We start from the raw sequence: 12670 nt of genomic DNA on the forward strand, positions 1-12670 counted from the left end.
CATACAAAAAGTGGAGGGCTGCAAGATATGTACAGAATGTGCACAGGAATAGGTGACCGACAACGAGGACCCCTGAAACTTCAGACAGAATTCACATGGACATTACGAGAACTCCCCATAAGTTGGTGAAGACGTTATGGCAGCAGAATGGCATATCTCGTACATGCCATTGTGTACTAAAAGATATGGAATTAAAAGTGTATTGTACGGTTGTGGTGCAAGAATTGAAATTTGAGGATCAGGAAAAAAGAGAGTTTATTATTTTAACTGTCTGTTAACATCAGTTTGCTAATGGTTACTTTGACTCCTTGCTTTACTTCATGTTGAATGAGGCCTGGCTTCATTTGTCAGGTTATGTAAACTCCCAAACTGCAGATACTAATCACAGGACAACCCACATATTCTTCATGAAAAACCTCTCCACTCAGAGGAGATTGGTGACTGGTGTGCATTGTCCAGCATGCGAATTACTGGACCCATACTTTTCCAATTGTACCTTAAGCAATGCCAGATAACTAAAGATCTTTGATTCTTGCTATGCACAACCAACAGACGCAGAGAAGCTGTAAGCTGTATGCCAATAAGATGGAGCAACTGCTCACACATCCAACCAAAGTATGGTCCACATCATCAATGTGCTCCCTGAAGACAGACTTGGCAGAAGAAGCCTCTGGCCCCCAAGGTCCCTGGACTCAACATCACGTGTTTTTTAATCATGGAACCATTAAAAAGTAAAGTGTATGCTGACAATCCTCACACAATAGACGATCTTGAAAAGAACATTAGTAGAGAAATTATCATCGTCATGCATACAAAATGACAGTGTCTCGGTGGTATCGTCACACAAAGTCAGTGTCACCTACATGCCCATGGTCACCACTTCCAGCATTTCTTATAAACAGGTAACTATATGTTTTTTAATGTTACTACTGTCTATTCTGTTTTAGTTGTTCATTGTTACTTGACTCTAAGCCATGAGGTGCATCGATTTTATGTGGGACACCTTGCAGAAAGCAAAGAGCAACCAACAGCACTACTTAGATGTCATCATTTTTATTGCATACATATTATACAACTAGAAGGATGGGGCAACATATGCCAGTAATATTTATTATCTCATTATCACACAAGTTTTGACAGCATTCATTATGTTATGAACAAGTTTGCAAAGTGATTTTGATAAAATGAAGTGGTGAAGCCGAGTCTTTATTTGATGTAAAGAATTAAAAATCAGATGAGAACAAATAAAACTTCCATAAAACTTTGTTAAATGCTGCTCTACCCAAATGAGTGCATAAAAACATTGTGAAACAATGAAGACGTTATCAAGCATAGGAGGCAGTTCAGTGACGATGTTACAAACTTTCAAGGAAGATGGAGAGGGTAAGTGTATAACTGTTCGTACATACTCAGGGTAGCAGTCTTGCTGTTACGCTGAGCGTGTGTGTTTTGGTGGCTGTGTGTGTGAATGTTTGTACTCTTACTGGAAAAAGAGCAAGAGCTCAAAAGCTAGTGTCAGCTGTTTTCTGTGCTGTACAGCAGTCCTCTATACTTAAGTAGTTGCCTTTCCCTTATTTTATTATTTTTCAATCCAGGTATTACCATCATTGTTATTCTTTTACTGAGGCTATACCTTTTACAGTATGCATTTTAGAGCCTATATTTACTGGATTTTTACTTCCAAAAAACATAGGAACCAAAGAGCTTGTAGTAGAAGAGATGTGTTACAAAGTATCACAGATGAACAAGTGCTCATAGCTCTTAAGGTGTGCATTTTAGAGCCCATGTTTGCTAGACATTGTTTTCTTGTTTCAGTCCATACTATCACCTCTGAAAGTTGTCTGCCCCACAATATTAGCAAAGGTACTGGTACATGTATTGCACTGTCACAGCTCTGAGAACAATTCTCACTTATAACTTTTGTCTCGGTTGTTCCCTGATCAGGGTCCCTTAACTTAAATTTATACTTTTACCCGTCTCCAACATCAGTGAAAGCTTGTATCATCATCACATAATCATCCTGTATATTATCTCTAACACTTAATTTCTATGCATCAAAAATGATGGCTAAAGAATATATAAACAGATAATTTTCATCCTACAACTACAACATCACAGCTCATAGGTGTTGTAGTAGGATACTTACAATAAATAATAATCATTACAATTTTCAACAATAATTTTACAAATTCAGTTCAGCACCTTGAATGCAACTTAAAACAGCCACACAACAAGGAAAGCAAACTTAATATTATTTTAGTCAACAAAACTTCTATGTGGTTAAAAGTTAGGAAGGATACTAGCCTTCTACTGGCTAATACCTGTATAAATTGTCATGATTTCAGTTTGTCTGATAATGATCTCTGCCTGCAGGACCCTCTAAAGTAATAGCTTAATAACGACAAAATTTATCGTTATAACTTCTGCAAACAAAATCACAGATTAAACACTCACTAACTCACCCCCCCCCCCCCTCTCTCTCTCTCTCTCTCTCTCTCTCTCTGTGTGTGTGTGTGTGTGTGTGTGTGTGTGTGTGTGTGTGTGTTTTCTTGGAAAGGGGGCTAAGGCACTATGCACACACAGCATGAATAGTAAAAGAGCTTGTTGGATGCAGTAATTCAAGTTAAATTTAATTATAACATTAATGTGCTGCAGACTTGTCAACAAGTTCATTTGTTGTTTACCACTATACAAAAAAATTAACACAAAAACTCTTTAGTGCTTAATTTACTTACAACATTTAATATTCAGTTATACTGACAAATATGCCCACAACCAGCAGGGCATTCACGACGATCATCATTTTCCCACCACTGTTGCAAACAAGGCATGATGTGACCACCGTGTGCACAGCCTTGGCACCATGCATACAATCCACGGACTGTTCTATGGCAGACTGCACATGCTGCAGGTCGCCGTCCACAACGGTCACAAAGCCAGCCCGCACGTTGTAGAGGTTTACGACAAGTCGAGCAACTAGAATAGACAGTTGTTGAACGCTGACTTGCACGTGAAACTGCTGAGATCCAAGACAGTTGAGTCAAATGTGCTGATGCTATCCACTGTCGCCTCCGTGATAAAGAGTCCAGGTAACCTAGAAAGTGAGTGGCATGTATCAACCGGATTCAAATTATTTCAAATTTTTCATAGTTATATGTATGTTGTGTAGTACCATGCCAGCAACAGCTACCTGGTCACTGAATGTGTCAATAGTTAGTTTATAGAATGCTCATTAGAAAATTTATACACAAAAGAATTAATAAAACACAAAAAAATTGTGAGAGCATATATTGCTAAATAACACATTACAGAGAAAAGTTCTCAACTACTGCAAGGGACTCCGGTACAGGATTGAAGGGATGTGCCCCAGGGGAACCTTTTGACTTGGATTTGAGTACTTGGGATTTATCACTCAGTTTTTTCAGTTCTGCTGGAAGCCTGATGATAATGAAACTTGCTGAATAACATAAGCCTTTCTGTACAATGCTTAAGAAAGTGTTGTTGTTGTTGTGGTCTTCAGTCCTGAGACTGGTTTGATGCAGCTCTCCATGCTACTCTATCCTGTGCAAGCTTCTTCATCTCCCAGTACCTACTGCAACCTACATCCTTCTGAATCTGCTTAGTGTACTCATCTCTCGGTCTCCCTCTACGATTTTTACCCTCCACACTGCCCTCCAATGCTAAATTTGTGATCCCTTGATGCCTCAAAACATGTCCTACCAACCGATCCCTTCTTCTAGTCAAGTTGTGCCACAAACTTCTCTTCTCCCCAATCCTATTCAATACCTCCTCATTAGTTACGTGATCTATCCACCTTATCTTCAGTATTCTTCTGTAGCACCACATTTCGAAAGCTTCTATTCTCTTCTTGTCCAAACTAGTTATCGTCCATGTTTCACTGCCATACATGGCTACACTCCAAACAAATATTTTCAGATATGACTTCCTGACACTTAAATCTATATTCGATGTTAACAAATTTCTCTTCTTCAGAAACGCTTCCCTTGCCATTGCCAGTCTACATTTTATATCCTCTCTACTTCGGCCATCATCAGTTATTTTGCTCCCCAAATAGCAAAACTCCTTTACTACTTTAAGTGTCTCATTTTCTAATCTAATTCCCTCAGCATCACCCGATTTAATTTGACTACATTCCATTATCCTCGTTTTGCTTTTGTTAATGTTCATCTTATATCCTCCTTTCAAGACACTGTCCATTCCGTTCAACTGCTCTTCCAAGTCCTTTGCCGTCTCTGACAGAATTACAATGTCATCGGCGAACCTCAAAGTTTTTACTTCGTCTCCATGAATTTTAATACCTACTCCAAATTTTTCTTTTGTTTCCTTTACTGCTTGCTCAATATACAGATTGAATAACATCGGGGAGAGGCTACAACCCTGTCTCACTCCTTTCCCAACCACTGCTTCCCTTTCATGCCCCTCGACTCTTATTACTGCCATCTGGTTTCTGTACAAATTGTAAATAGCCTTTCGCTCCCTGTATTTTACCCCTGCCACCTTTAGAATTTGAAAAAGAGTATTCCAGTCAACATTGTCAAAAGCTTTCTCTAAGTCTACAAATGCTAGAAACGTAGGTTTGCCTTTTCTTAATCTTTCTTCTAAGATAAGTCGTAAGGTCAGTATTGCCTCACTTGTTCCAACATTTCGACGGAATCCAAACTGATCCTCCCCGAGGTCCGCATCTATCAGTTTTTCCATTCGTCTGTAAAGAATTCGCGTTAGTATTTTGCAGCTGTGACTTATTAAACTGATAGTTCGGTAATTTTCACATCTGTCAGCAGCTGCTTTCTTTGGGATTGGAATTATTATATTCTTCTTGAAGTCTGAGGGTATTTGGCCTGTCTCATACATCTTGCTCACCAGCTGGTAGAGTTTTGTCATGACTGGCTCTCCCAAGGCCATCAGTAGTTCTAATGGAATGTTGTCTACTCCGGGGGCCTTGTTCCGACTCAGGTCTTTCAGTGCTCTGTCAAACTCTTCACGCAATATCGTATCACCCATTTCGTCTTCATCTACATCCTCTTCCATTTCCATAATATTGTCCTCAAGTACATCACCCTTGTATAAACCTTCTATATACTCCTTCCACCTTTCTGCCTTCCCTTCTTTGCTTAGAACTGGGTTGCCATCTGAGCTCTTGATATTCATACACGTGGTTCTCTTCTCTCCAAAGGTCTCTTTAATTTTCCTGTAGGCAGTATCTATCTTACCCCTAGTGAGATAAGCCTCTACATCCTTACATTTATCCTCTAGCCATCCCTGTTTAGCCATTTTGCACTTCCTCTCGATCTCATTTTTGAGACGTTTGTATTCCTTTTTGCCTGCTTCATTTACTGCATTTTTATATTTTCTCCTTTCATCAATTAAATTCAATATTTCTTCTGTTACCCAAGGATTTCTAGCAGCCCTCGTCTTTTTACCTACTTTATCCTCTGCTGCCTTCACTACTTCATCCCTCAGAGCTACCCATTCTTCTTCTACTGTATTTCTTTCCCCTATTCCTGTCAATTGTTCCCTTGTGCTCTCCCTGAAACTCTGTACAACCTCTGGTTCTTTCAGTTTATCCAGGTCCCATCTCCTTAATTTCCCACATTTTTGCAGTTTCTTCAGTTTTAATCTACAGGTCATAACCAATAGATTGTGGTCAGAGTCCACATCTGCCCCTGGAAATGTCTTACAATTTAAAACCTGGTTTCTAAATCTCTGTCTTACCATTATATAATCTATCTGATACCTTTTAGTATCTCCAGGGTTCTTCCACGTATACAACCTTCTTTCATGATTCTTAAACCAAGTGTTACCTATGACTAAGTTGTGCTCTGTACAAAATTCTACTAGGCGGCTTCCTCTTTCATTTCTTAGCCCCAATCCATATTCACCTACTATGTTTCCTTCTCTCCCTTTTCCTACACTCGAATTCCAGTCACCCATTACTATTAAATTTTCGTCTCCCTTCACTACAGAAAGTGTTATCCATGTGAATATTGTTTTTTCGTCTAGTGTCACTTAATTTGTAGCTTGTTCTGAATTACTCAATAATATCAACAACAAATCCCACAGCGTAATATACATACAAGGATGGTAGATTGGAACTCGAGGCTGGAACAATATTTTACATAAAGGGCATGAAGCGACACCAGGAATCAGTCTCACTGCCTTTTTCTGAACTAAGAATATTTTTGCTGAGTGCAGAGAGTTGTCATTAAAAACAACATCACATGAGGTAAAAGAGTGGAAGTCAGAAAAGTAAACAAGCCTTTGTGTTTCAGCATCAGAGACAGCCAATTTCTTTCTTATAGTAAAGATAGCAGCAGCATTCAGCTTTTGCACAAGATCTTGAACGCAGTGCTTCCAAGGAAGCCTTTCATCTACAGTCATTCCTAGGAATCTAAAATGGATAATGAAACATCAGTCAGGAACAAGAAGCTAATGATCACCTTTGTCGATTTTAAAAAAGCCTACGATAGTATTGACCGTGAAGCTCTACTGTCAATTCTTAAAGAATTTGGTTTACATCAGAAACTTGTCAATCTTGTTGCAGTCACCCTTCAAAATACCAAAGCTAGAGATTCATACTGCCCTTCGAAAAGGCAACGGATTGTCTCCATTATTGTTCAATTGTGTGCTGGAGAAAATCATGCGTGAATGGAACAAGATATGCCCACCATCCGTTAATATTGGAAGAAAGATTCAACTTAACTGCCTTGCATTTGCACATGATTCGGCGCTGTTAGCAAACAATATTGATGAGGCAAAGGTCCAGACAGAACAACTAGAATGATTAGCGGCAAAGGGTGGATTGCAAATTTCATTTGAGAAAACAGAAATGATGCCCAGCTTCACAGTTGACACATCCCGTATCTTACTCCATAATAATCAAAAAATTAAAGTAGTAAATAAGTTTAAATATCTTGGTGAGATTATTAACTGGAATGCTAATGAAAGAGCATCAATAGATAGTAGAACATTAAAACTATAGTGAGCGCAGAGGACCACATGGCCAACTTACAAAAAACGATCTCTCCCAATAAATGCTACATTTCGGCATTACTCCTCCGTTGTTAAACCGGAGGCAACATACGCAAGTGAAACACTATTCAAACTAAATACTCAAGCAACAACTGACATATTGAAGAAAACTGATAGAATACTCCAAACAATTATCAGTAAAAAACATCAAGTTAATGGGCAGTGGAGACTTTTGCCCAATTCAGTAGTGTACCAGTATAAAGAACGTGAATCCATTATTGATACAATGCGGAAAAGAAGGATTGCATTTTTCGGCCACATATCTCGCCTACCAAATACTAGAATCCTGAAGTAACTTTTTGACTACTTCTGGAACAGTAAAACCAAAAACATCTGGTTTAAAGAAGTACAAAGTGATCTGGATGAATTTAACATCACCACACACCAAATTCAATGCAGAGAAGAGACAGCTACTTAAGGACAAATACATACGGCTGACATCCAAATCATCAGAACGGAAGAAGTACATCTTATCTGCAGAAAAACGCGTAGCCAGATCACAGTGAATGAAGAAATTGCTAACTACTATGACCTAAACTTAATCATCGTAGACTCTTTTGTATTATGTTTGATCTTAGTGCTACAACGTGGGTGTAAACTATGTAAATAAATAAATAAGGTCCAAGTGTTGTGGCACTGTCTGTGTGGACAAACATGGCATCCTGACCAATGTGAGCAGCAATATTGTGGAATGATTAACTGTGGTCCCGATAGGTCACACTTCTGTCACTGTTGAATTGTGATATATACTGATAGATGTTTCTCCTTCTTACATGATGCATAATACGATTTCAGTAACACACAACATTCAAAAGTAACTTCCGAAGGAAAAATCCACTGTGTAATCGTTCCTCATACACAGAATGTAGATGGAATTACCCCTACCTACCTTGTGTGGTTTGCACAAAGAATGCTAATTATTTGCATATCCAAGCATGCAAGACATTTCATATCAGATTTTAATAATAAGTTAATCTTAAGTGGTGAATTCCAGAGCACATTTAAATTGGCATGTATTGCTCATGCATTTTGTTAAAAGTATTATGTTTATTAAAAATAAATATGAATTGTGAGAAATAATGACAATTGTAGGCCTGCCCTTCGAAGTCTTGATTTCCCACTCCATCCTGTGTTCAAGGATATCAAGTATTTTCACAGAAAATATGCTATTATCCATGACTGATCCTTTCTAAACACAAACTGTTCATCTAACAAAGTTTCTGATATAGAATGTAATCTTTTATTGATTATGTTTCCATATGTATGTGGCATTTAATAGACTTGCCTCTCTATAGTTCATTGTCACACTTACATGACCTTCTCAAGTATAGATTTCACCAGATTTTTTCTCCAGGAATCAGGAATGTTGCACTGCTGCCCACATATATGAAGTAGGTGCAACAATCTTAGTTTACAGATTTACTGGCATATTTCAGTATATGAATTTATTCCATCCAAGACACTTGTATTTTGGTTTTTCACACTTTTATAATTTTGTAATTGTTGTCTTATCAACACTTTTTTCTTCTGATTCTAGTTCGTTTTCCTTTGGGATTTTGTCATTAAACTATAACTGCCTATAATGTAAACCCAAGTGGGCCATGATATTAATTTCAGACTATTTCCCTTTCTTCTTAGCTAGGATCATTACATTATGAGGGTTATTCTAAATGTAAAGAATGTTTCAACCTGTCAAGCCCCACAATTCTACCCCAACCTACAGCAGCCTCTAAGACTTTCCTAACTGTTGGTACCAGTATTAAGTTAAAAACAAGAACAAACGGTCGTTTTTGTGGTTTTAAAATGTGTGACAAAATTAATGATGCCACCAGGTGTAAGGTTCCAGGGTTGCTACAAGTTTCCCTAAGCAAAATACCCTGATATTTCCCTCATTTCCAGACAAATTTTAGCATTTTCCCCTGACAAATTTTGAGACTGATTGATTGACTGAGAGGGTTTATGGAGCCAAATGGTGATATCATTAGTCCAGCAATTTCAAAGTTACTCACAGAAGAAAGAGGGTCAGCTAAACGTGGATGGATCCAGTCAGGGGAGTCAAACTATAAAACAAGGAAGTTAAAATACACACAGTAAAAGACAATAAAAGGTTAGACCAAATCTAAAAACAGAAAAAAAGTGTGAGCTTTCCATGGAGGAGTGGTCACTGGGTCCCAGATTGAGAAAACACGAAGAGAGCCAAAACCACAACCACACTGCCTCTGTTCTAGGAGTGAATCAAAACCTTATATCTGGAAATAACCACTTTCACAGAGGAAACTGAGGAATATTCAATCATCCATGAATTGTCTGCTAATATTAAAATTAAGGAAGACAATACTTAATATGAAGGGGACATTCTATCAATATGTGAGATATTGTCAGTCTGTTTCCACAACCATATTGTGGCAGTGGTTCATTACACAGGAGGACACAATGGGTGAACTTGGTATAACCAATGCATAGACAGCATAAAGCAGCGGACTCCTTCCGAGAAAAGTGGAAAGAGTACCAAAGTGCAGTAGTGGACTCCTTCCGAGAGGAGCAGGAGGATTAGCACCAAAGCACAGCAGTCTACTTGATTGTGCGGGTTTTATTACTGAAGGCAGTAGTGATCCAGGTGTCATTCCAGTTTCAGGCAGAGAGAGATTTGACATAGATCTGCATATCCACAGCTGGGGTCACAAAATGGAATGGAGTGTGACTATCAGCTTATCTAGCCAAACAGTCAGCCCGTTCATTCCCTGAGATACCAACAGCAGCAGGCTGCTAAATGTGTCAGTAAATATTAAAAACTGTGGAGGGAGGCCTGAGTAACAAAATAGAGGGCCTTGGTAATGGATAGCAGCTCTACTGTGAACTTACTACATGTTTCCAGCAATAAATGGTGTTTTAAGCCAGTAGGAGACATGAAAGCATATCCAACCCATAGGCAGTGATCAAGAGGGAGCTGTCCCTCACTTGCAAAGAGGACAGACAATGGGATGGTCAAGGAATCTGGGAATGGCAATTTGTAAGAAACCAGGAGTTGGCTTCATCATATTTGTAGAGGGGGAATCCTCGCTTCTGTGAGGAGAATGTCAATGGGACTAGTGTGAAGGGCACCAATAGCCAGGTGGTGAACAGGATCAAGTATTTTCAGAGTGGAAGGAGCCACTTGAGCCATTAACCTGACTTTCATAATCTAGTCCGGACAAGACCAGAGCACTGTGAAGATGGACAAGTGTAGCATGGTCTGCATCCCAAGATGTGTGGGCCAGGAGTCAGAGAGCATTAAGCTTCAGCATGAATGTAATCTTCAGGTAGCGAATATAGATTAGCCACATCAGTTTTTCATAATAATAATTATTTTTAAAAAAGCCCAAGAAACGAGACTACGCTGTAACATCTAGAAGCTGGTCACCTAAATAAAGTTCTAGATCAGGGTGTACTATGAATTGATGACAAAAATGCATAACTGCATTTTGGAGGGACAAAATTGGAAGCCATGGGAGACAGCCCACACAGAGATCTGTTGGATGGCGTCTTGGAGCTACAGAGTGGGAACCACACCAGACACAAAAAATCGTTGACATACAATGCCAGTCTAACCTGAGGGCCAACAGAGGTTACAAACCCATTGATGGCTATGAGGAAGAGTGTGACACCCTGTGGGATACCATTCTCTTGAACCTGAGAGGTGCTGAGTGAAGTGCCAACTGGAACCCGGAAGAGTTGGTGGGGTAAAAAATTATGAATAGAAATTGGAAGGGGACCACGAAAGCCCCAGTCATGGAGGGTAACTAAAATGCAATGTCGCCAAGCCATTTCGTATGCCTTATGTAGGTCAAAGAAGCCAGTGACAAGGTGCTGACAGTTAGTAAAAGCCGAGTAAATGGTCAGTTGGACATTGTCCTTCCCAGAAGTCAAACTGGAATGGGGAAAAAAGGCCTCGAGATCCAAGTACCCGCCATAATCAGAAGCTAACCATGCTCTCAAGCAGTTTACAAAGTACATTCATCAAGCCAACTGGGCAGTAGCTGTCAAGAGACATTAGGTTCTTCGCAGGCTTAAGGACGGTCATAACTACACTGTCTCGCCACTGTGCAGGGGAGGCACCCATGAGCCAAATGTGGTGGAAGACCCTGAGTATATATTGTCTCTGTGTAACGTTAAATTGTTGAATCACCTTGTTGTGAATGGAATCTGGGCCTGGGGCCATGTCATGTGAAGAGGTAAGAGCCTGCAAGAGTTCTCATTAGTAAAGGGTTCATTATAGTGTTCAGCTTGGTGAGTGTTGAAACAGAAACGGGGGGGGGGGGGGGGGGGGGGGGTGTTCTGTTAAGCTTTGTGTTTCTGCCAGAGACAGGTGGCAGTATAGGAAAAGGATGCCGATGCCGTCGTACTGGACAGTTGACTGTCGCTGGTGATCCAGAAGGCTACAGAGCTTGGCCCAAACTCGTGATGAAGAGCCATATGTCCCCAGGGAGGAAACAATGTGCTGTCAGAATTCCTTTTTACTCCACTTATTACCTTTACCTTATTAGGTACTGAGCCTTGAAACAGAGATGCTTAAAAGTGAGGAGGTTAGTCTGTGAAGAGTGTTGCTTAAATTGTTGCAGCACTTGTCAGTGGTCCTGCACAGCAATTGCTATGGGACTTGTAGATGGGCGGACAGCAGTGCCAGCAGCATGAAGAATAGTACCCTGCACAACCACATCAATGCAGTTTGAGACAGATGTCGAAGAGCACGGCAGACATATATAAAGGTCAACTGGCCCAGCAGAATGCTTAACATGGGGTCCTGCCTGGCTGGCAGTGGCAGGGGAATGACAGAATCATTGGAGAGTGGTCACTGTCACAAGGATCATCAGGAAGTGACCAATGTAGGCAAGCCAAGGAGCAGGGGAGGAGACTGTGAGCAGTAAAGGTTCCATAAGTAAAGTGGGTAGGGAAAATCTCACTGAGGAGACACAAATCAAAGTCTGTAGTAAGCTGGTCAAGTAGAAGACACCTACCCAACAAAGTGGCAACTCCCCCACAGGGTGGTGTGCATTGAAGTCTCCAAGGAGGAGATATGGGAGCGGGAGTTGCTTCATTAAGTTAGACAGTTCAAAATAAGGAAGAGGCCTACCTGCAGGGAGGTAGACATTGCAAACGGTGATTGCTGCAGTCATCTGCAATCTAACTGCTATCGCTTCCAGGTCAGTATGAAGGGGGATCCAGCCACTAATGATATCGGCGCGAACTAGAAGCTATCCCGAGGCCAGCACGGTTCTGACAGAATGCGCAATAACATGAAACTTTAGAGAGTGGTCATCACGAAAGTGAGTTTCTTGAAGGGCATGATAGAATGAAGAGTAGGAGTGGCGATAATATCCGTTGCAATTCCACTGGATTAACGTGTGGCGAGAGTCCAGGTGAGACATAAAGAAGCCGAGGGGAGATCAAGTCATGTGGTCGGTAGTCTTCGCCAATGAGGATGGGGTGACATCCAAAAAAACTGGGTCTGATTCGAGATGAAGTGGAGGGGTAGTCGGGGAAACCTCATCATTTGACTTGTGCTGCTTCTTCTTCTCCATCGGAAGGAGGGAGAAGGTGTTATCAGTAAGGGAATAGGTGGCAGTGATGTCAGGATTGGACA

General features: G+C 40.4%; 1 protein-coding gene across 2 annotated transcripts in view; it reads right to left on the reverse strand.

Moving 5' to 3' along the window:
- Positions 1–1034: 1034 nt before the first annotated feature.
- Positions 1035–12670, reverse strand: part of LOC126353892 (GATOR complex protein WDR24) — a 106668-nt gene continuing 95032 nt past the window's right edge. For both annotated transcript variants that reach the window (XM_050003107.1, XM_050003106.1), the window contains exon 14: positions 1035–3094. In XM_050003107.1, coding sequence (XP_049859064.1) covers positions 2748–3094 — 347 coding nt within the window. In that variant the 3' untranslated portion in view covers positions 1035–2747. The remainder of the gene's footprint in view (positions 3095–12670) is intronic.

Source organism: Schistocerca gregaria, chromosome 3 (genome assembly GCF_023897955.1).
Source record: "Schistocerca gregaria isolate iqSchGreg1 chromosome 3, iqSchGreg1.2, whole genome shotgun sequence".
NCBI lineage: Eukaryota > Metazoa > Arthropoda > Insecta > Orthoptera > Acrididae > Schistocerca > Schistocerca gregaria.